This window comes from Oreochromis aureus, linkage group 10 (assembly GCF_013358895.1).
Source record: "Oreochromis aureus strain Israel breed Guangdong linkage group 10, ZZ_aureus, whole genome shotgun sequence".
In the NCBI taxonomy this organism is placed as follows: Eukaryota; Metazoa; Chordata; class Actinopteri; order Cichliformes; family Cichlidae; genus Oreochromis; species Oreochromis aureus.
In genome coordinates, this window is record NC_052951.1 from 31,532,409 (window position 1) to 31,555,882 (window position 23,474).

At 41.7% G+C, this 23,474-nt stretch overlaps 1 protein-coding gene across 3 annotated transcripts in view; it reads left to right on the top strand.

The window, feature by feature from the left end:
• The window catches only part of sgcd (sarcoglycan, delta (dystrophin-associated glycoprotein)), a 458,641-nt gene that overhangs the window by 296,782 nt on the left and 138,385 nt on the right, over positions 1-23,474 (top strand). For all 3 annotated transcript variants that reach the window (XM_039618529.1, XM_039618530.1, XM_031750357.2), the window contains one exon: positions 6,357-6,542. In XM_039618529.1, coding sequence (XP_039474463.1) covers positions 6,357-6,542 — 186 coding nt within the window. The remainder of the gene's footprint in view (positions 1-6,356; positions 6,543-23,474) is intronic.

A 23,474-nucleotide genomic window follows, 5' to 3' on the forward strand; every position in this document is an offset into this window, starting at 1 on the left:
TATTGAGCTGCTCAGGCTGATGCATTCTCTCACTTTACTACTTCTAAAAAAAACATGCTTCCAATTTCAGGCAAAGACACGGAGACTAAGAAATGTATCTTAGTACCCAATAAGTTGAAGAATAGTTCATTATTTCATAGTGTCATGGTCTAGTCTCTTGGTTTCTGCCTCTGTGCTTCCTTGGGTAACGTTTTGTTTTCATGTCTGTGCCTCTCATTGTTTCAGTGTCAAGTCCGTGTCTCTGTGCCTGTCTCGTGTTTCCCCTTTTACTTTGACAGTCTCGTGTGCCGTCTTACTGTTTTCAGTTTGCTTCGCCCGGTCTCGTTGTGTGTGATTACTCCCAGCTGTGCTGTCGTTCCCTCGTTATCTCTGTGTATTTAAGCCGTCTGTCTTCCTCTGTTTGTTGTCGGATCATCTGTGTATCTCCTGCTGTATTTCACCATGTTCCAGGGTCCATGGTCCTCGTTGCTGGTTTTCATGTGCTGTGTTCCACGTCTCAGGTCTTTAGTTTCTTTATACTTATTTTTGTAGTTGCTCCCAGTTTAGGTTTTGTTTCGTCCAGTTCTTTGTCACTTTCTGCTTTTGTTTGTATTCTCTTCCTGCTGTCATTAAAATACACTTTCACTTTAAGTCCATCGTCAGTGTCGGAGTTTGGTCCATACTCTCTTTACTCCACGACAAATAGTTTATAATATGGTATGGGACAGTATGAGATTATGTAGTAGAACATGTTACGATATAAATTAATTTAATATCCCATTCAAGTTGCTCTTTAATCATAAACAGCAAAGGCAGTTTAGCTAGATTGTATTTCAGTGGAAATATTCACTAAAGGGAAATTATTTCCGGTTAAGCTGGTGTGGTCGACCGTGCACGTTCGATGACACCGGTGTGATATGTGAGGAAAAATAGGAGTAACCCTTTCTCACTGCAGGCTGTAAACATTCTTATCTGTCTTATATAAGACGTTCTGTCATGTTGTAGGTTTTCAGTGTGTAGCACATTATTAAAAAGATGATTGCACATTTTAGAGTTGAGTAAAATAGCACAAAGACACTGGTCCACTGCTCCACAGAGGTGTGGAAAGCAAATTCAGTAGTTATCCTTCAGCGTATTGCAGACAGGTGGGAGGTGGACTCTCAGTGAGGGGGTCGGACAGCCTCGTTCTCCTTTGAGGAACATTTTACCGGCACATTTTTGATCCACTTGTCACCTTAGAGCTAAAGGTCGCTGATAAGAGTGGTCTCTCCCAGGATGACAGCGTGTCCCTCCATGGGGCCTAAGTGTTCTGAATGTTCTGACGACAGTGATGAGAATCATGCTTTGGCCTCCACAGTGACAAAATCCCACCATGTGACACAGTGCAGCCCAGCATCATCATCAAAACACTGAGTGGATACGTTTTTAGAGGAATAGCAGTCCAAGGTCCAACAGACTGCCAGAGACTTCAGTCGTTTTAAGCATGCATTGCGGCAATAACATTTCCTGGACACCCCCCAAAGGTCACGCATGTGAGAATGCAAATGTCCAATGCGGTCAGACCCAACATCAGCTGCTCCTTCACCTGCCAGCTTCCTTGTACAAGGTCTGTGTCGCGTTGAATTGCAGTGTTGCGCAAATAGAAAGACTAATAATAATTAATTAACAATTAGCTGATGGGCATCATTTATCCTGATCTGTTCAGGCCGCGCCCTCCATAAACCGCAAGAGCAAGAAAGAACAATGGCGGCAAATGTCCCTGATCGATTCCCACAAATGTTCATGTCTGAAAACCGCTTTGAAAAATCAATGCCGAGGAGCATTCAAGTAGTTTTGGTGTAACGTAGTAACTCTGTACAGCATAAAAGATGAAAAGTGAAAACTTTCCTAAATCTGCATTCTTTTTAATGGCCACTAGGGGGCTGCAGGAAACTTGAGCTAACAGTAGTTTGTCTCCCATAAAAAATACTTTTTCAGTGAAAATGTAGGTCAATATCTAAAGTTTTTAAAAAAGGCTAATTTGTAAATTTTCTTCACTCTAAGTGACGTTGGCTAACAGTGCAGTGATCGTGCACTTTCACACTTTGGACATGATGAGAGAGAGTTTAAAACATCAATATATCACGAGTCTTCACAAACCCAGTGATGTCACGGCACCTGCATTCATCTTTCATGCTGTCCTCAGCTTTTCTGACCATTTATCATTTTTGAGCACATAAACTGAAAAATAAAAAATAACTGTATTATGTTTGTGATTTACTTTTTCTTATCAGCACCAACCAAGCAGAAAATGCTAGAGCATTGCTAACATGCGTGCCTGTGTGTACTAGCCCAAAGCGCTAATGTGAAAGCATAGCAGCAGCAGTTAGACTTTAAATATTTGTTTCTGAAGTTGTTCCTGCTTGCTGCAGACGTTGCGTCACCCTTCACCACCCTGACTGGAAACACATTCAGTACAGAACGCGTTCGGATCGTGGAAGGTTTTTTCTGAAATGTGACACATTTACACATGAATGGATGGGAACACACACATACTTCTCCATCTGACTTGATGCTGGTGTCACTGGGAGACTTGCTTTCCTGCCAAGCTGCCGAGGCTGTCGTCTCCACAACACCTGGAGAAGCTTGGCAACTCCTGAAGCATTCTGTGTGTTTGTGGGGTTTTTCTTCAAGGACTTTTTTCAGTTCAGTTTGTTCTGTTTCTGCAAAGCAGATTTGGTGAAAGTTGCACAAAATCACATCAAATCTGTCTGAATAAACTGCACTTTTGGAAGATATTAGCTGTATTTCTGAATGAAATTGAAAGGTGAGTGGCGTGGCCCGAGGATTTGGGGGAATTACAAATTGAGATGAAACCGAGTTGAAGTGAATAAAAACAGAGGTTTATTCACTGCAGGTTTCCAGATTTCTTTCTGAAGACTTTAACTCTGTGCAAACTTCTTTAATTTTCTCAGCTTAACAAATGTTGCTGACATATTCTGTTTCGTCTTGAAGTTTTCCTTTCACATCAGTTTAAGGGTCAGTTATCTGCGCCTGTCACACCTGAGAAGGAAGAAAAGAATCAGAAAACTAATCTAGAGAAAAGAAATTGACTGTTTTTTGTCTGTCTTTGTAGTGTGTGTGTGTGTATGTGTGTGTGTGTGTGTGTGTGTGTGTGTGTTTGCTTGGGCTTCTTTTTGTAAACAAATGTCATTTGAACTGGATTCTGTTGAAACGGGTGATTGGACAGGACAGCAGTTTGTCTGCCATGACTCGCAGCCATATTTGGAAGGGCTTCTTGCAGATGGAAACAGAAAAGAAAGTGTTGTGCAGGATGAGGGGCATCATTAATTCCCTCTCCCAGGCTCTGCGAGGATATTGCCAGAGAGCTGATCAAACAGCCTGGGCCACTTTTGGCTCATACAGCTGTTGGTCGTTGTGTTCGTGCCTGTGTTTTATGTTTTGAACCGAAGATTTGGGTACTCGTGGTAAACTGCGAGGTCAGCCTCAGATAATCAAGGGTGAACCTGTGATTTTGTCTTTACAGATAACTTGTAATTACCACATTGCAGTAATGTAATTACAAAAATAAATAAATAAAATGAATTCTTGTCTTTGGCCACCGATGTCCTCACCTAAACATCGTTTCCAGAATTTACAGCTGCCCTCGAAGCAGTCTGCCAGTCCGTTAATGTAATAGACTACTGGGAATTCTACCCTTCCGTTTTCTCCCAGTTATCAGGATTCAGATCAAGGAATGAGCAGAGCAACTGAAAATTCCCTCTCTCCTTCTCTATGGGGACGCAGAAGAGCAGCAGCCGGTCGCCTGAAGCTCATTTCTGCTGCTTGTATCTGCAGCCCGATTTTTTTATTTTTTTTTTGGTCAGTATTCACGACTTGAGGCTATAGATGAGCGTGAAAACCTAAATAGACTAAACTGACATTCGCCTTCAGGCTAAGCTCTTCCCTCCGTGATGTGGCGTCTCACTGTGGTGGAGGGCTTTGACTGATTTTCAGAGTGGACTACCCTTCACAGGCATACTACCTACAGGAAGAGCTATAGAGGTCCCTCGGCCCGTACATCACACACGGCCTTGGGGTTTTGCCAAAAGACCTCAGGGTTGGTGTCGTGTTTATGTAACGGCCCCTGATATTTCACGCAGAAATGGGCAGATTTCCTTTGACATTTTCTGTGGCTTTTCAAGTCCAGTTCATCCAGTGGAAGCATTTGTATCCTCAGTTCTTCAGAAATTCAAATGTCTCTGGTGCTTATTGATAATTGAAATAAACAGACAAGACAATCACAGCTTCACGGGTGAGATTGAGGAAGGTGGCCAATTCAGAGCCAGAAAAACAAGGAGAAAATTTGCCACGAGGATAATAACCTTCAGCTTTTTTGCATTTAAAACTAGTAAGATTCACAGTGACATTCATGTAGGGGTGTGTGTGTGTGTCTACTTTAAATGCCATTTTAGAACAATCTCCGTTTGGACAGCTTTGTGCCTCTCTTGGCTTTTGTTTATTCTCACACTGCTTATTTCAAGCTTATCTATCAGCCTAGACGTTGCTAAGCTGCACCTCTTCAGCTCTCTGCATCTCCCCTCACACAGAAATGAAAATCGGACCATACACAATGAGATTTCCCCATTTTTGCTGACTGGTGTTTTGGAGTCTCCTCTGTAGCTTTCAGCACTCTCTCACCAGGGCCCTGTCTTGTGCCATTTGTTTCAGTTAGCGGGTAATGTGTGTGGTTGTCAAAAACAATTGGCTTGGGTGGTGTGAGGCACGCACTCCAAAGCGCGACCGACAGTAAATTGTATTTTTCCACAGAGTTATTAGGCCATTATTATGGCGCTAGAAGTGAACAATGCCTCCTCATCATCAAAGGCAGACAATTAGAATCATCATTAATCGCCGCTATCGGCACATCAATGGGGCAAGGGGTTATAATGGAGTTATAGACCACTTATGGGGTAATCAATCAATGCGATCGCTAACTAAACTCTCTTTCATTGTGCCAAGGACTGAGTGGCCAGTCAGTGACTCAACCAAGAGCTATTGGATAGGAGTATGTGAGAGGAATGTTTATGGCATGTTATTTGTAGTAATGTTCAGTTGTGTCCAATCTCTTATCTTAAAGTCATTTTCCTCTGAGGCTCTGCAGAGCTGCATCCAAGCAATCATAGTCAGCTCCATCCTGCAGCCCCAAGGGGCTACAATAATGGCTGAATACATAAAGGCCAGATTAGAGTAAATTGATGCTGTTATTGCTGTTCCACACCAGCACCAGTGGAACATTTAGCAGCTAAACAGGCAGACAGTTTTCTCAGGAGACGGTGAAGACCCAATAAGAGCTCAAAGACAAACGATGATTGGACTGTGATGAATAGAAATGTTGCTCTTTTGTCTGATGAATGCTGAAATATTTACCATTACTGTTTGAAAGATGTTGCGTCAGTGCGACCAAAACAAGTTGTTTTTGATGCCAGTGAAAAGGCCACGCGCGCTAATCCAACACTTCAATGGTTACTTCTCGCTGAGACTGGCTTCAAAAACGTCCATAACACTTGGTGGCATTCAGTGAGGTACATCTGAGTACAGTGAACTCATGTTCAAGAAACCAGTTTGAGATGTGAGATTTGTGACGTGATGTATTAACCTGGTGCAAACATCCATCATCAGACCAGGAAATGTGTTTTTTGTCTGATCTTGGTGAGCTTGTATGAACTGTACCCTCAGTTTCTTGCTCTGAGCTAACAGGATGATCTTCTGCTGCTGTAGCTCATCTGCTTCAAGGCTTAAAATGTTGTTTCTGCAAAGATGCTCTTCTGCTCACCTTCATCATGGTTAATTGAGTTACTGAATTCCAAATCCCAGATTAAACCTGAAGTTATCCAGCCAAGTCCTGCTTTATACTATAGGCCTCTGGAAGAATCCTGTGTGAAGCCACATGTCAGAAATGACTCTTTTTGCAGTTTGTGAAGCACATTTACCCACTGACTAAGTACACAGTGCTTATTTGAGGAGTGGGGCCTAAAACTGAGAGGGAAGTGGATTTCCTGTTTTGTACTTGTGATGTTTTATGTAGTTGGTTTTGTGCTGTTTGGTTTTATTTGCCTTTCACAGATCTGTGACTACTGCAGCTTTAATGCAGCTTTAACTATGCAGATGCCCTGTAATCATCTCTTCAGATGAAACGGCAGCCCACAGGGGACAAAAACACAGCATCATGACACTTATTTGCCTTATAAAAGCTATCCAAATAAACAATGTTGTCAGTGCGAACCGGGCTTTCAGCAAACCCCAGAGAAACAGCCTTGTTAGCAGGAAGCAACCCTAAGGTCAGCGTGCTGCCCTCGGCTATAATCCTTTCTCTCTTATTCTCTGTCTCCTCTCAGATGACCCAAGAACAGTGCACTCATAGGAACAATGTCCAGAGTTCAGAGAAACCACAAGTGTACAAAGTGGGAATATACGGCTGGAGGAAACGCTGCCTTTACTTCTTCGTCCTGCTGCTGATGATCCTGATCCTGATCAACTTGGCACTAACTATCTGGATCCTCAAAGTCATGAACTTCACCATAGTAAGTCGCATATTTTTATCATTTGCATGCTGCTGGCGTTTCCTCACACAACCTTAAAATACTTGTTTTTCAGTCATCACACCGCTTAGATTTCCTCCTTACATGTGAATCACACTTTTACGTCAGATCTACATCTTAACTTCCGCCATAACTGGGTTTCTATCTTAACCCTACACCGCCACCTTCTACATGACCTGACGTGAACCTCCCGAGAAATATAAATACACATCGGGTCAGCGCGTACCACAACGACCGGAATGGCGTGGAAGGTTACGGTGTAGTGATAAAAGGAGTTTTGTAAGTTATGATGTACATAAAATATGATGCTTATGATGGGCCGGTCAGAATCATTAGATACTGAGCCTTTGTCTTTGAGGTTCATCTCTGTAACCGCTCGACATTTAAACCGCTGCTTCACTCCGATGCCGTGCTTTTATTTATTATTTATTTATACCACATCAGGGCTTGCTTGTTCATAAGCTTCAGATGTGATAGCTTTTTAAATTTTCATGCAGTTGATTGCACACTTTGTTGGTGAAATGCTCGGCAGATTGACTGCCTCTGCAGGTGGTTTGAGCAACGAGAGAAACGCCAGGCGTCTTGGACTTGTTTTGAAATTACAGCTTAATTTCAGAAACTGCCTTTTTACAACTTCTCTGTATAACTCCATTTTCAGCTGCGTTACTTTTTTCTTCTGCTCCTCCTTTGCAACTTGTCTCCATCTTGTAAAAAAACAAAAAACAATCACAAAACAATTTGTTCTCACCACACAGACTGCAGTTTGCCTAACTGAACCTGATCTAAAGGATAAAACCTGAACTGTAAAGCTGTCGCCCTCCTCCTCCTCCTCCTCCTCCCGGAGCTCCTCCATGCTACCACTACATCAAACAAAACAAACGCTTGGAGCTCCGCTTTTTCACATATGAATAACTTTACCGGAGAATCACACAGCAGACTAATTTGCATCAAGATTGCTCTATTTTCTGTGCTAAGCAGGCACTGCCGGATTGTTTTCATACAGCACTTTCCACAGATCCCATTGCTAAGCAATATTTTTATATATTTAACGTAGATGAGCTTTCACTCTGTTGCAGACATTTTGTGTCATCGTCTGCTACGTATCCAAGTGGAAGTCTTTAACAACAGATCTGAACTGCTGTTATCTGAACCACAGGCCTGTTAGTATCCCAGCCTGCTTCATGGCAAAGACTACCAATTCATTTAGATTCAGTTCAATTCAGTTTTGCTTACATAGTGAAAAATCACCCCGACAGTCTCCTCAATGCATTTTATATTGTGAGGTAAAGACCCTAACAATCACACAACCCCCTGTGAGAAAGCACCAGGTGACAGTGGGGAGGAAAAACTCCCTTTTAACAGGAAGAAGCCTCCTGCACGACCAGGCTCAGGGAGGGGCGGGGCCATCTGCAACGTGCGGTTAGGGGTGAGGGGAGGACAACAGGACAAGGACACACTGTGCAAGAGAGCCAGAGATTATTAATAAGAGTGGTGTATAAACAGTCAGTGCATCATGGGAAGCCCACAGCAGCCCAGCCCTACTGCAGCGTAACAACGGGAGGATTCAGGGTCACCTGATCCTAACTATATGCTTTATTAAAAAGGAAAGTTTTAAACATAGGGAGGGTGTCTGTCTCCTGAATCCAAACTGGCACCAGTGTTACCAGTGTAGCCAGCAGCCATGCTCCCGTGCACAGCAGATCCTGTTTACCCTCTTTTATCGATTAATGCTTCAGATCTATTTTTGGCTTCATGATGCAAACTGTTAACATCACTGGATGTCGGTCATTGCGTGGTCCAACATTTTTTTTTGTAACTGTGTGTTTATTGAATTTTAAACTTTACACTGACACCAAAATTAAACAAGACAAAACCAACATAATAGAACAAAACAAAACAAACAGACAAACAAACAGACAAACAAACAACCCGGCTCATGAATACAAAGAAATAAATAGAAAATCCAGACATTTTAATTATAAGATACGATTAACAATACATATATGTAAAATAGCAGTGATCTGCTTGCATTACACCAAGGCCCGTGAGAAAATAGCAGAGATATCCAGACCAACATACGCCATAAATGGGTCCCCTATTTTATGAAACTTTTTGTTCCTACTATGTAGCCTACATGTTAAGAAATCTAATGACACATATTCCAATACTGTCCGGTGCCATTGAGTTTTAGATGGGGCCGTGTCCGTGATCCAGTTCAAAAGGACACATTTCCTCACACAGAATGTTAACAGTGCACAGACCTGCTTTCCAAACTTCCCCCTGATTTTGTCATTTGCCACTCCAAGTAGCATGCACAGTGGATTACATTCAGTGTCAGTGGTGAAGATCTTATCCAGTTCGCGCTTTATGAGAAACCAGAATTGTTGTATTTTCCGCCAGGACCATAGACAGCGCGTTAGGTTGCCCACCTCTATTTTACATTGAGGGCACAGCGGAGAAAGTCTGAATTGTATTTATGGCGTTGAGAAGGTGATATGTGAGCTCTGTGTAGGATTTTTAGTTGGATTGCCTTTACTTTATTACAGACGCTCAGAGATTTAGCATTCTCCCAGACTTCGTCCCATACCTCGTCACTGATCCCTATATGTAATCCTTTTTCCCAAGTCCTCTTCAGATAGGTTGTGTCAGTGACCCCAAATTTTGTTAACAGGCCATAGCAAATTTTTATAGAAGTTCTAAGATTTGGCTGAAATATCTGCTTTTCACATTTAGAGACGGTCTGATTAGTGAGTATCGTTGTAGCCCTTTGTATATGGTCCCTCACTTGTAAATATCTAAAAAAGTCATGCCCATGAATGTTGTATTTATCGATTAACTGGTTAAAGGACATAAGATTAGACCCGTCCATTAAGTCAGAAAAGGTAGAAATACCATTCGCAGCCCATTTCCGAAAGCCAGGGTCAGTGGTCCCAGGCAAAAAAAGAGGATAATCGGATAGGGGAGTGAAAAGAGATGTTAAGTGAGACCTTCCTGCTAGTTTTTGAACCATTCGCCAAGCTTTAACAGTAGCTAATGTGAGTGGGTTGCTACAGAGCGTCGTTAAGGTCTTAAGTTTCCCCACAAAAAGCAAACTTTTCAGAGGGAAGTTAGACATAGAGCTCTCAATATCCAACCAGTGTGGTCCGACATTCATCCGCTTCACTTATGGGGGATTTCCCTTGTATGTTAAAGAGCATAATGTAAGCTTAGAGAAATTAAAACAGATAGCTGACTGTTGTAGTCAAAGACCGAGCTGAGATCTGGCCTGTGGTTGATGCAGGGTTTTCTTTTTGTGTCATTCTCTGCACAGTTTCAAATCGCACCAGGAGCATTTCAGCAGTGGGCCGTGTAGTCAGCATGGGGTCTTTCATTCTGAAGCTTGACCGGATTCTCTTTGCATTTCTCTGTCTGACTTCCTGCCCTCCAGCTCTGCAAAGCTTGAAGTGGCTTCTGTGTAAAACAGACCGGACACTGCTCTAAGTGGCACAGAGCAGAGAGCGGCTCTGGGACGCTTGTGAAATGTGCTTCAGAGCATTTGGTGGAATAAGGAACGAATATCAGCTCCAGCTTCAGAGCTGTGAGGCGATGCAGTCCTGCCTGGTGTGTGTTGGGGTTAACTTACAGATAGTAATGATTCAGTACTCAGTAGCCTCTCAGTTTGATGCACCACTTAACTTGAGAGAGCACAGAAAGAGCAAGTAATTATTTTATGCTGATGAATTAATGTGGGAGTACTCCCTGCCTGGGCTGCATGAGGCGTCTTTCACGGTACTCTGTGATATTTTCTAATCCTTAACTACTTTGTGCTGCTCATCGGAAGATCCTGACTTAATCAGGGACCACTCATAATAAAGCGGTCAGTGTACTCATTATCACATGATTCATGATATTCATGAATCATTTATGATTTATCAATATAGATCAGTTTGTTCTCGTCATTATCTACAGTCCTGAAGTCCACTAAGAATCACAGGAAATACAACGCTCATTAATTATCCAGTAATGAATCGGCCCTGAATCTTTGTTTAGTGCATGACTGAATATTCATGTTTACACTGGTTTGTTTGTTTCAGTGTTCACAGATCCTGGAAATCCTCACTCACTAGTTTTTGTGCCAGAAACCCAAAAATTGCCATGATCACTAACACCTGCTGCAGCAAACAGTGTCGAGATAACGGTGCGTTCATGTTCTCACTGAGGTGCAAAACAAACTGGACCCATTTCAAACACCGTATAAAGGGGAAGCAGTAAAGAGGTGCTTTACCGTCATCATGATCAACCAAAACAACATGAATGTGCTGAGTTTTTGCACTTTTACTGCAATTGACACTCGAAGAATTAGTCTCAACCGAATGGTGTCGCAGCTAAAGCTGAACAGCACGATCGCGACACGTTTACAGATGATGTAGTGTTTGTTGGTTTGATCACAGAAGATGAAACACCACATTGTGCACACCCGAGGGAGCTTTTTAGTTGTTGTCATTATTAAGAAAAGATTCCACTTTATTTTACCTGGAAGCTGCAGCAGTGGATGGCCTGCACCTTGCCTATCATTCATTTGTGGAGAGCAATCTTACTCTGTTTTATTGCCTGGTACTGTGTGATGTCCATTGATAGGACAAGTACAATAAGAATGTTCACATGTCCGGTAAGACTGCAGGTCAACAACAAGACGGTGGACACAGCTTTGATCTGAGTGGTGGGGAAAGGCTTTTGTGTTCATGAAGAACATTGCTGTTAAATGTATGGAGTGTCTTTTATTGTGATGTGTTTTCTATTTTGTATTTATCTGAGAGTTTCCACAGACAGAGGAGAGTTTCTTGACGGATATTAACTCACTTATGTAATCATAAATCACTTGCGCTGAAGAAGAGCTTCTTGCTCACAGCTGTCAGCCTGATAAACTCTGGACACTAACAGCCACACACCAAGATGAAATGAAAGGGGTAAGATTTATTTTTATAGGTTATCATGCAATTATTTTACATTTCACCAGACTGGGCTGTGTGAGGTCCACAAGCTCTGCTGTCTTTCTGCAGTCGATCCTAGAATCTAAATTTGATACCAATACCCAGGAAAATCAGTAAGGCTATTTTTAAGTAGTGCAAAAAAACAAAAAAGACAATGTTTTTCGGGCATTTTTCAGCAGGTATATCATGGTTCTGATGGCTTCTGGTGGTGCTTTACTTTGATCAGCTTCAATCTTGGACTTGAGAGATTGAAATTTACTGTCTTACCTTTTTGGCCATAAGCAAATACAACAAATCAAATTTAGAATTTTTGTTTTTATAGCAAAGACTTTACAAAAGGCTTTTATATTAAAAAATACAAAAAAGCAGCATAAACTAAAAGGTTCTGTTGAAGATGTCTAATCAACTGTATGTGCTCGAGTGCATCTTTAGTCCAAATGCCCCAAACTATTTGACAGTTCATGTTTTTTACGTCACGAATTGTGTGCACAATAAAAAATGTTAAACTCATCCTTGTACAGCCCAGCTCATCCAAATCAACCGCGTTGCTCTGTCTAAGACTCTGAGATGAGCTTTAAGTGCCTCAGACTGTTCCTCTTTCCCTCACTGCTTCCCTCCCGTTTATTTCTCCTTGCTGTTGCCGTCTGTCTCCCTGCTTAGTAATCCACTGTCCCTGTGACGAGTCAGATGCAACAGAGTACAAGACACATTTTCAGTACACTGCACATAGAAACACGTGCGAGCACAACATATGGCCGCTGCTGTGAATAAAACATGAAGTCTGCTTCACAGCGGGGCTTTAATATGAGATCTACATAAATCAGAAAGCAGTTTCTCTGAAGCTGAGCCGTATGTTCTGACAGAGAGCTGCACAGGGAATGTTAGAATGTTTTTAATGCGTCACCCTGCTGAGTATAGAATAAGGAAATCATTTGAAATGTGGTAGATGCATTTCAAAAGGAAGGACTTAAAGTCGCAGCAAACCAAGGAAAGACACGTCTGCTTCTACCTCCAGCTCCAATCAGCAAGTCCTTCTCACAGAGGTGGACCTGACAACAAAATAAACATTAATTATTATTTTTATAAGAACTATATTTAACCTGACGTTCCATGTGCCAATGTAGGTTCTCCTGGTCGAAAGAAGAATTGGTTTGGTGGCTTCCTTTCGGCTTTCACCACCTACGGTCATTCAGGAAATTAGTCTCTGTTTTTTTTTAGCATTTCTGTAGCAGTTGAGTTTTTTCCGGGGTGAGGTTAACCCCACGTCCCTCCTCTTGTTTTTATCTGGGCTTGGGACTGGCAGTGGCGGAAAAGATGATGCTGGGTAGGGCACGCTCTATGCAAACCACCAACCAACATCACCAGGCAGGCAGAGGAAAGCAAAAGAGAGAAACACCTGGTGATGGACCTCAAGGCAGAAGCACAAAAGATGGGCTACACCTGGATGCAACAAATGGTCCAGGACAAATGTCTGGAGCTCTACTTTTGGCAGCCCATACCCTCGGACGGGCAGTATTAGTAGTAGTACTATATTAAACCAGCTAACATGCTTTTCAGGTGCAGCTTGCAGCCCTGTCTCAGTCTTTATTTGGTCTTGGCCACAAAAGCCAAGCGGCTAACAAAAGCTAGCCAGTGCTCACAGATCTTATTCTGCTCGCTTTTACTCTCGTCTGGTGAAATCCAGAAAACAATTCATACAAAAGTATAAAGACTTGCATGAAAAGGCTCTTGCATATATAGCAGAGCTGCTGACACCTTATTTACTATTTATTTATTCATTCATCATTATTATGATTATTATTGAAATTAAATATACAAAAGTCAGATGAAGGAGCGGAGTATGGCTGGATGGGGAGGAGAAGGAGATTTGTATTTTGCAAAGTTTTTTTTTTTCTCGGACAGAATGCGTAGTTTATTTTAACAAAGTTAACCTAGTTTTTTACTATAAAGAGTGTGATCAAAACAAAAAAATATCCAGTACTGGTTTATGTTTTACAACCTTTCACAGTACAGAAAGAGGCTGGTCTAGAAACTTTTATTAATATCTTTAAAACAAAAACAGCACAAACAAAAGTTTTCACAGCACAAATGTTTGACATCAATTTAGTTTGATTTGCAGACGGTGGGGGTCCAAGAGACTCGAACACTTGTTTATCTTTACAACAAAAAACTGAAGTATTTTTAACTTTAACAGACTGCAAGTTTGGAAACTTAACCAAATAAGTAACTATTTGAATGGCTAAACCAAAGCGTTATATTACATGTTTTAACAAAAAAAGTTGTTTAATTAAACACTAAATTGCACTGGGCTCTTTCTTACGTATACGAACATCAGAGCTCTTCAAAGGTCAACATTTACACAAATCTGAATTCGAACCTGATCTCTCCTCATCAAAGGTAATTAAAGATTTTGTAGGGACGCCACGTCCAGCACAGCAGCACAGTCAGCTGTTTAATCCAGAGTCAAATTATCACTTTTAATTCTTAAATTTTTTTATCAAATCAATGAATGTATTCAAATTAGCTGTGCTCACTGAGGATTAGAATGAGTAGGAGGTGGAACAGGAGGTTTAGTGTAAATATTTCTGCGTACCTCCGTCACTTCCAGACTGCAATAATAGAAACATGTGAATAATGAATATGGACAAGCAGTGGTCATGAGGGAGAGGGATGCTTGTGTGTGTGGGAGGCTCTGAGGTTACTTAAAAATGCACAACGAGCACCCCTTAAACAAAGTTTAACCTTTGTCGTACTGTGTTGGTATGCATGCCAAAATTTGGCACTGTGTGTTTGTGCACTTGAGCTTTTTTTTTTTTTTTTAAATATTAATGTGAATTTTACATTGCCACTTAGCGACCCTGCATAAATGGCTTATAGCAAAACATTAAATTCCTCCTACATTTAGCCTTAATGCCTTTCACTCTTACAAAAAATGGCTGTAGATAGTTTTTTCAGACAAGGTGTCTCTTGTTGTTTCTTGTTTTGTTGCCTTGATGGCCGTTAAAACAACCTCCTTCCAACAGCACCCTGCATGTATGATTATTAAGAGCTAAGAGTTATAGCCCTGGTGTCACTGGCAACCAGTCGTTTGCTACACTGCAGGTGGATATTTCTTACTTTTAAGGTGGAATTGCCAGAGATCTCTTTGAGTTTAAGCTAAGTTTTTTATGAAATTGCACTTTTTGGAGTTTTGCCTCTGTGGACTAGCACAGTGACTTTTAAATCAAATCATACTCGACATGTAATCAGAGTGCACAGTTTCAGCTTTAATTGAAGGGGTTTAAGTATGGCATTAGCTGTTCAGGAAATACAACCATTTTTACATTAATTGGACACCTGACAATCTGATTGGATGGCTCTTCAAAGTAAAAATGGTTAAAAATGCAAAGCACACAGCAAAAGCAACCCAGGAGTTTCTCAAAGTAAAGAAAGTAGGTGTTTTGTTCCACTCAAAGGTGAGTCGTCTGATCTAAACCCAATAGATCAGGTTTCAGTCATGCTTCAGACGAACTACAAAGATAGTTGGACACTGTAGCATGGCCACAATTACTGCAACAGTGTCCAGTGAAATGGTTGCTTCTAAGACGGGGACCTGATCTGTGACCACACGCCATCAACTGCAGTTTTGAAAGCAACTCATGATGGGGATAAGATGGCAGTTAGACCGAGTCTGTTTCCTGTCAGATTGAAATGGTTTCAAGGTGGTAATTACAAGTAATCTGTTTGTGATAATATCGTGAAAATCACAAAACGGTTGTTGTTTGTACCAAATTGTTGCCGTCTACAGTCAAGGCTTTACCTCACAGATCTGAAACGGGAAAAAACACAAAACAAAACAACTGCAAAACAGAATAAGGGCAGCCTTGCTTTGATATAGAAATAGAACTTAAATAGAATCATTTGGCACCAGTTGAGTCAGATGAGTTGCAGAATGACTCAAATTGATTGTTAGACATTGTTTATAGATTAGATTAGAGGACGAGTTCTTGCAAACCACTGAGTGAGTGAACTTTGTCCAAGCCAGACTGTGAGACAGGTCGCCTCCCACCAGGTGACCTGTGCAGAGAGGTCGGCCACAGGTTGGGAATGTTGCATGTGCAACCTTTAGACAACAAATTGGGCACTGCAACTGCCTGCAAATCATTTGCAAAATGCAAAAGAATTCAATGCAACCACTCTTTTTTTCCTAGCTTCAGACAGTTATTGACAGAAAAGTAGTATTAAAATATTAAAAACAATCCTCATATTTAAAATTCTGGTACTCCCTCCGGTTCCTTTTCAGACTCTGAAAATGGGGAACTATGTTTAAAAAATGGTTATCAAAAGTTCCTAAACAGTTAATGGGTTCTTGTGTTAAAACACATCTTGACTGTTTGATCTCAGTCCTCTGTGGTGACCTACCGAGGCAAAAATACAGAAATTTCATAATATCCAAATACTTTTGGACCTGACTGCAGGAGTGTATTTTTCCTCCATGGAGAGATTCACTAATGATCTTCTTGGATATATTTCACCAACTTAGATTTCATCAGCCTGTTGTGCCAGACAAACAGTTCAAATCTTTCAGGGGAACAAACATCAGTGAAGTTTACCGTGACCTTGTTCAAACATGCAGTTTCTTATGGCGTCTTTTTTTGGTGTCCTGAATGTTTGCTAATGAAATTTTGCAGCTCAAACACATCCCACAAATGCTATGTTTAAAAAAACAAACATATAGTTGGGTGCTAAATTCTTTCAGACAAACTTCAAACAGAATTCCTTTTGTGGAAAAAGTGCATCAAGTCATCAGATCCACTTGATGCAGCTGCTGGTTGTTAGAGCAGAAACACGAGGTCACACATATTACTGCATGACATTTTCCCCATCTGAGGAAATGCTCTCCTCGGTATCCTGAGCTATTATGAAAATGTGTGTCAAGTTCAACCTGAGAGCTCCATGCTCTACAAATGGCCCCTTTGAAGTCATGTATTAGTGCAGGTCAGCAGATTATCAATTGATGCAATTGGATCACTGTTGAGTTCACACAAGCAAGCAAAGATACACCAATGGGATTAAATTATTTGTGCACCATGGAGTGTAAAAATGATGCGCGTGGAAACGAATGGAAATGTTTACATAAGACGTTTGGTTGGGTTTGAGCACTCGCCTCCAGCCGTGAGGCTTCAGATCGAAAAGTGACAAGTTTGGAGCGACTTTCACTTTTTACTGATGTCCTAACTCGTTGCATCACATGCACAGCTTTGGCTAAGCATTAATGCCCTGCTTGCCCTGCAGCACTCACCAGTCAAACATGGAGCAATATTTCAGGTTTGAATCAGCGGGTGTCGTTCTTGTGTCTCTTTATCTGCTGTTTGGTTAAAACTGTGTTGTATTCTAACACTTAAAGAACTTCTGGGCTCTCCCAAAACACGGCTGTTTTGGGAAATGCGTTGTTTTTTGACAATGTACAGAATGAATGGTGGCAGCTGAATGTTTCAAAAAATGTCCTCTTTCCTAACGTTTGCTTCATGTAAACCATCATGAGGTCAAGGAAAGGTGTGAAGAAGAACTCACGTTGCCTTAGGAAAAGAGATCTGATCATAGAATCCAGCTGCTCTTGTACAATAATGTGAAGGCTTGCTGTGCTGAAACTTTGATGTCATCGTAGCTGCTTCACCCGCTGTGTTAGTTCAGGGATGCCGTGTAAGAGCTGACATGCTTCTGAAAAATATCACCTGATTATTAAGAATCAATTATTATTAAGGTTTAAAAAAGACTCACCTGTTATAATGTTGAAGTAAAATGTTTTTTATTGGGAAATGTTTCTTCCTCCGCCTTGCTGTTCAGTCACATATAGACTTCCCACTGAAGAGTTGATCCACTTTAACTCCTGCCTTTATTAAGATTTTCATTATCTTTCAAGTAAAAGTCATCAATGATGAGCCTAAAGGCAAAATGAAGATGTGACCCATCCAGACTGAGATATGCATTTACATGCATCGCCTGTCAGTTATGTTGTTTCCATGAACGATCTGATGCTTTCAAATGTAAGTTGACATTAGGAAGGATGCTCCAGTGTCTCCTTTGCTAAAGGAGATAATAAAGGAAGCATTTAGGAACCTTTCCTAAACATTCAGAGAATTCGACCTGGGTAAGAATTTACTTTCATTTTTCCATCAGTACTGACAAATATCTTTACCACAGGATCATTTTGTCCTCTCTTAATTTGATATATATTTACACTTTTCTTGAGTGTTTTATATGCAATGCTGAACATTTCTACATTGGGGGTTAAAGCAGCTGTGGTACGATGGGCCGCCTGCAGCTGGGCTTCAGAGGCCATGTCAGAAACAAGAAGAGCTCAGGGCAGGCAAGTCATTAAAAGTTAAGAGAATCACCATAAATTTCAAATGAAGAGTTAAAATGCTGCTAATTAAGATTGCACTTAATTAGGAGCAGCCACTTTCATTTCACCCACTTTTCCTTTTTTATTATGTCATCAGCCACAACAGTGCAGCTGAAATCCCCCGTGGGCTCCTGCTCTTGTGCAGCTGCTTCTGTCTGAAAAGGTCTGCGAGACCCAGAAATGAATCGCTGCATCAGTCGTGCATAGAGCGGATAATGTGGCAGGAGACTTACGCACCGATCTGCTCTGAAAGTGTGGATCTGTGCAGATCTGTAGGCTGTAATGATGCGCTTTGTCTGTAAGATCTGCAGCTTCAATCAGGCTCCAGCTGACTTTATGCCTGTGTGCTGTTTGTCATGCAGTTGTGTACGAGTCTGTTACTTCTTGCGCCTGTCTCAGGAGACGTACAGCTCGTAGAGCTGCGTTTTCAGCCACCGATTATTTTAAATAGGCTCGCCGCTGCAGCAAAGACAGCCGGGGACTCTCAGATTGAGACAGATTAAACGGGCTGCACCTCATGTACATGGACCAGAGTCGGTGAGGTAATGAGTTAAAGGGGGGAGGGGGAGTGATGTATTAGCTGCCCTCCCACCCGGGTGTTTCCACTCCAGCAAACCAGGCCTGTTTCTCAGCCAGAGAAGCTGACTGCAGGTAGGAGGCGACCAGTGTAACCGAGAGCCTTCGGTGAACATTTCCTTTCATCTTGATTATCTGAACCTCATCCGCCCCCCACGCACACCCAGACAAAGAAATACAATTTAAAAAACTCCCAGAGGATTTATGTCCTTCCAGGTGGGTCCACAAAACCTGTTCTGATTCCACCTTAGCCTCATTTAGTGTCTCATTCACAGGATGGGATCACTAACTATTGCAATTTCCCAATGTACACATTCAAAATCTTACAATTGAATCATAAATCCTGGCCTGGGGTCATTTAAAAATACATATAGACATATATGTATAAGTATATAAGTATTTGGGGATAAATCTTGCACCACTGATGTTGGTTTCAGTTTTATTTGTCATAACTAAACAACAAAATCAATTTGAGGACATCAGTTATACAGTATGGATTAAGACTAGAAATAAAAGAAACCCATCCATCCACTCATCTTCTTACCCCGGGGTCCAGGTCACAGGGGCAGCAGTACAACTGTTCTGTTTCGGGGGTCGTCTCGTTGTTGCCCCTCTAGTGCACCTGTTCATTAACACCAAAGCACCTGAAACTGCTTAAATGACCAGATGAATATCCCAGAAGGTTAACTGACTTCATGCTGCACGCTGATTAAAAAGCATTCCTGTCATTTCCTTAAGCAGAGTATTACTATCAAATTTCAGTGTTATTGTAATCTAACACAGGCTACATTTAAAGAAGCAGTACCTGCAAACTGCAAATAGTTTAATTTTAAAGCTGAAGAAAGGGGGATGGTGGGGATGGTGACTGAAACATGGCTCATGTGAAACCACTGCACGCGGTCATCATGCACATGTTTATATGATTCAGTCACCTTAATTAAATCAAAAATACTCAAAGTATCTGCAGCCAGAATGGGACTGAAAACCTTTCTGATCTAAATCCAAATGAAGAAGAAGTCACAGTCCATCACAGAAAGGTTGGATCATCTCTGAGTCTGAATTTAGATAATGTAATTTCAACCGTTTTAGATAATTTCCCGGTCCTTTCAGGCATTCATAATACTGTGTACACAGCGCATATTCAAAGAAGGCAATTGATTTACAAAACATCATTATGCAGACGGGCAGAAGTTAACTTTGTTACAGCGGAGCACTTTAACAGGACACGCGACCGCGGTCGGTCTGCCCGCTCCCTGCTGCCAGCGAGAGATTAATGAGAGGAGGGAGGGACAAATAAGAGAAAACACTCTCCATCCCCTGTACCTGCTATCCCCACTGGAGCCTGTACTTAAAGCAAAGCTAGGTGAACTGTTGTGACTGCGTGATATGGATCACTGCTCCTGGGAGACCGTGCTGGAGCCAGCAGGTGGAGGTTTGCAGCAGCACCACACTGGGCTGTAGAACCAAAAGCCTCTGCTTTATCGAGTCCCAGAAGGGGCGTGAGTGAGGCCGGTGCTGCCAGCGGCTCCAACCCAGAGGGGGAGCTTGACCTTCCTCTCCAGTCAAACCACCAGCACTCACCAACTCCCAGAATGCTCCCTGTCAGATGTTGTTTACTCGTGGCTGGTTGTTCATTAATTGCAAATTCCATCAGTAAATTTGGCAAGGCCACAACTGTCTCTGAATTTGAAGTTGGAGCTGCTGTCATTTTTAGAATAGATAAAGAAAATTTAAATGTGCACCTGTGTTTTTGCGCTTGTTCTGTGTGGGATTATAATATTACCTTATGCCATGTTATACCCCTAATTAAAGATTGTGAAATATTATGTAGTTTTAGTTTGCATTATTCTCCTGAATTAGAAGAAGGTGATAACTATTTCATGTGTTAAACTGATTGGCATTACAGTAGACTGCTGATTTATTGCGAATGAATGATATTGTTTTATGATGCATTATACGGCTGAGGTATAAGAAATACTTCAGAGAGTCATGATCTTATTTGTCTGATTAGAAGAGAGCAGAATAGACCGGAGAGGTTTTCTGCCCCATCTCAGCAGGAGCAGATAAACAGGGAGCCAAGGTCGTAGCTTAGGCGCCGTGTGAGAGGAAGAATGTGAATGTTTAGGCTTTTATGACTAGGTGGGGGCCACTAGAGGCTATAAGAGTTTGAGCAATGCTCCACCATTTTGAGATCTGATGCTGTCTGTGTACAGTGTTCATCTCCCACGCGTGTGTTCATTAAAAATCATTGTTTGACTCAACCCGGCCGGACCAGTGTTGTTACTTTGGTTTTCCTCTTGTATCCATCTCCAATACTTTTGAACTCGTAACATTTTGGGGCTCGTCCTGTGGTATTGGGGTGGAAGTTGGAGTCTTGGACAGTCCAAGGTGGTCGGATGGGCAGACATTATCCGGCAATCGAACTGAGTGGACAGGCGCCTTTATAAAAGAGGTAGGCACAGGCCTGTTGATTTTATCCGAAGTGTGCTGAATTGGACGATAAAATTAAATGTCTATTCAGTAAAAGTTGCCCGTGAGTGTCTGTTTTGATTTTGGTGAAAGTTTCATGAGAGTTGAAAGTTGAAATAATGAAAATGGAAGTTTGAAAGGGTTAAAGTCCCTAAAAAACAGTGAAAATGGGTTTGAGTCCCAAAGTACTGAGTAAAGAGAAAAAGGAAAAGGAAAACAGTGAATGTGAGTTCAAGGCTCACGTAGGAAATAGGGAATTGGTCATTTTGTGGGTTAGAGTCCCCATTGGTCATAAGGTTGGACCTGCGTCAGTCATAAACGTTTTCTGGGGTGTTGACTGTTGTTTCAAAGTATTATAAATTTTTTAGAACGGCAGTTGGACTGCTAAGAAGCGCATAGCCTGGAATTTACGTTCCCTCCTTGCCGTGGACGCACGACATTGACCTATCGGCGAATAGGGTTAGTTCAGTTTGGCTTAACTGTGGGGTACAGGGCATCCTGGAATAAGCTAGGAGTTAGAGTCTCCTTACCGTTTGGAACGGTAGTCTGCGCTGTTTTGGCCAGCAGAAACCGGGTTTCGGGCATGAATCATCGTTTGACTCAACCCGGCCGGACCAGTGTTGTTACTTTGGTTTTCCTCTTGTATCCATCTCCAATACTTTTGAACTTGTAACATCTGTATTCACTGGTTCTGTGTTTTGAGAATCTTTTTCCCCTATAAAAGGGATCCAGACACTCTGCCTCCACCCAAGCCGTCATTATTAAATTATTTATCGAACGTCTCGGGGCACCTCTGGGGAATTTTACTGAATAGGACTAAAAATAGAAAGTCAGACCTGAAAGTTTCTTAGAAAAAAAGAAACTTCTTTTTAACCACCCTCATCCACAAAATATGAAATGTAGTTTTCTGGCTGTTGGAGTGTTGTCATCAATTTGAAACGCTGCTTTCTGGGCCACCCTCAGATTGTTTTATATCCTGCTGCCAACTTCAAAGGAGTGCAAGTAACTAAAGGAGACCTGTGTTGTGCTTTTCCTGCTCTTCAATGTTGGTTGTTCACAGTAAACATGGCCAAAGTTTCATATAATTAGCTGTGCCAGAGATTTAATCAGATTTGTCTGGTTAACCCAGGGGTGGGGAACTCCAGGCCTCGAGGGCCGGTGTCGTGCAGGTTTTAGATGTGTCCTTGACCCAACACAGCTCATTTAAATGGCTAAATTACCTTCTCAACATGTCTTGAGGTTCTCCAGAGGCCTGGTGATGAACTAATCATTTGATTCAGGTGCGCTGACCCAGGGTGAGATCTAAAACCTGCAGGACTGAAGTTGGACACCCCCTGGTTAAACTATATGGCTGATGGGGCATTATCGCAGCGTGGTCACCCAAGTTTGTGATCAAACTTGAGAACGAGGCAATGCAGGATTTTGAAATGGAAAGGTGAGAGGTCAGGTTTTCTGAAAACCATACAATAATACCGCAGGTAAATCTATTGGGAGGCTGAGAGGTAGCACCGGCAGCCATCAGTGGTTTTCAAAATGCTCTGAATGCTCAATTTCAGGTTTTCAGCCCAAACTTCACTCAAAATAGACGTCTGAGCATTAAGGCTCCACCTACATGCTGTTGAAACGTGTCTCTGAGGGGCAACCAATCAGAAGACAGGTGCTTTTGGCTTAACCGCAGGTAAAACAGCTTGTTTCATACAGAGGATGAAGGGAGGAGTACAAGACAAATGCAGATTATCTTTGAATGTTAAATCTTCCACAGCTACGGAAGAATAAGAATTTCGAGCTGGTAAAGATCTCCTTTGAAATTGGCTTCAGTAAAAGTCTTTTTTTCTTTTTCTCTTGCTGTTTTTGACTCCAAACAGATTTGTGTGGAGAAAGCATGCTCCCTTTTAGCATCCTAAACAGTCCGTGTCAGTCAAAAAAAATGATATGTTTGCCACAATGGGATCTTTTAATAAGCCAAAAATCTCCTGCAGAAATGTCTACACATCTCTGCCTGCGTGTCATCTCCTGCAGCTCCAAACAGCTTAGGACACCTTTGGAACTCTCTTGAATATCAGCAGAGATTGGATTAATTTCCTAAGGCTGAAAACTTGGATTGGATATGAACCGCTAATAAGTTTTTGGCAAGAAAGTAATGCTTGCCTTCCCTCTGAAACTTGATAAATCTTTGTATGTTTTCACAGTTCGCAAAGGGAACATAGAGGAGTCACTTGGTGCTAGACCAAGATGGTAGCAGCTAGCACAGGCTTGGAGGCTTTGCAGCTCCTGGAAAACTCACAACTTATTATTTACTCACCCATGTCCATGCACACAAACACAGATCACATTTTGCAATTCTTTCATATTTTACATTGAGAGCAGTTTTGGACCCACAAATGCACAGATTACATTAGTCATCAGCAGAGATGAACTTCAAAGCAAAAGTCCTTCGAGGGCAAATCCTGTATCTATGACATTACGGTCTGTATATACAGATGGATGCTGTCACTGTAGAGTCAACCATCGTCA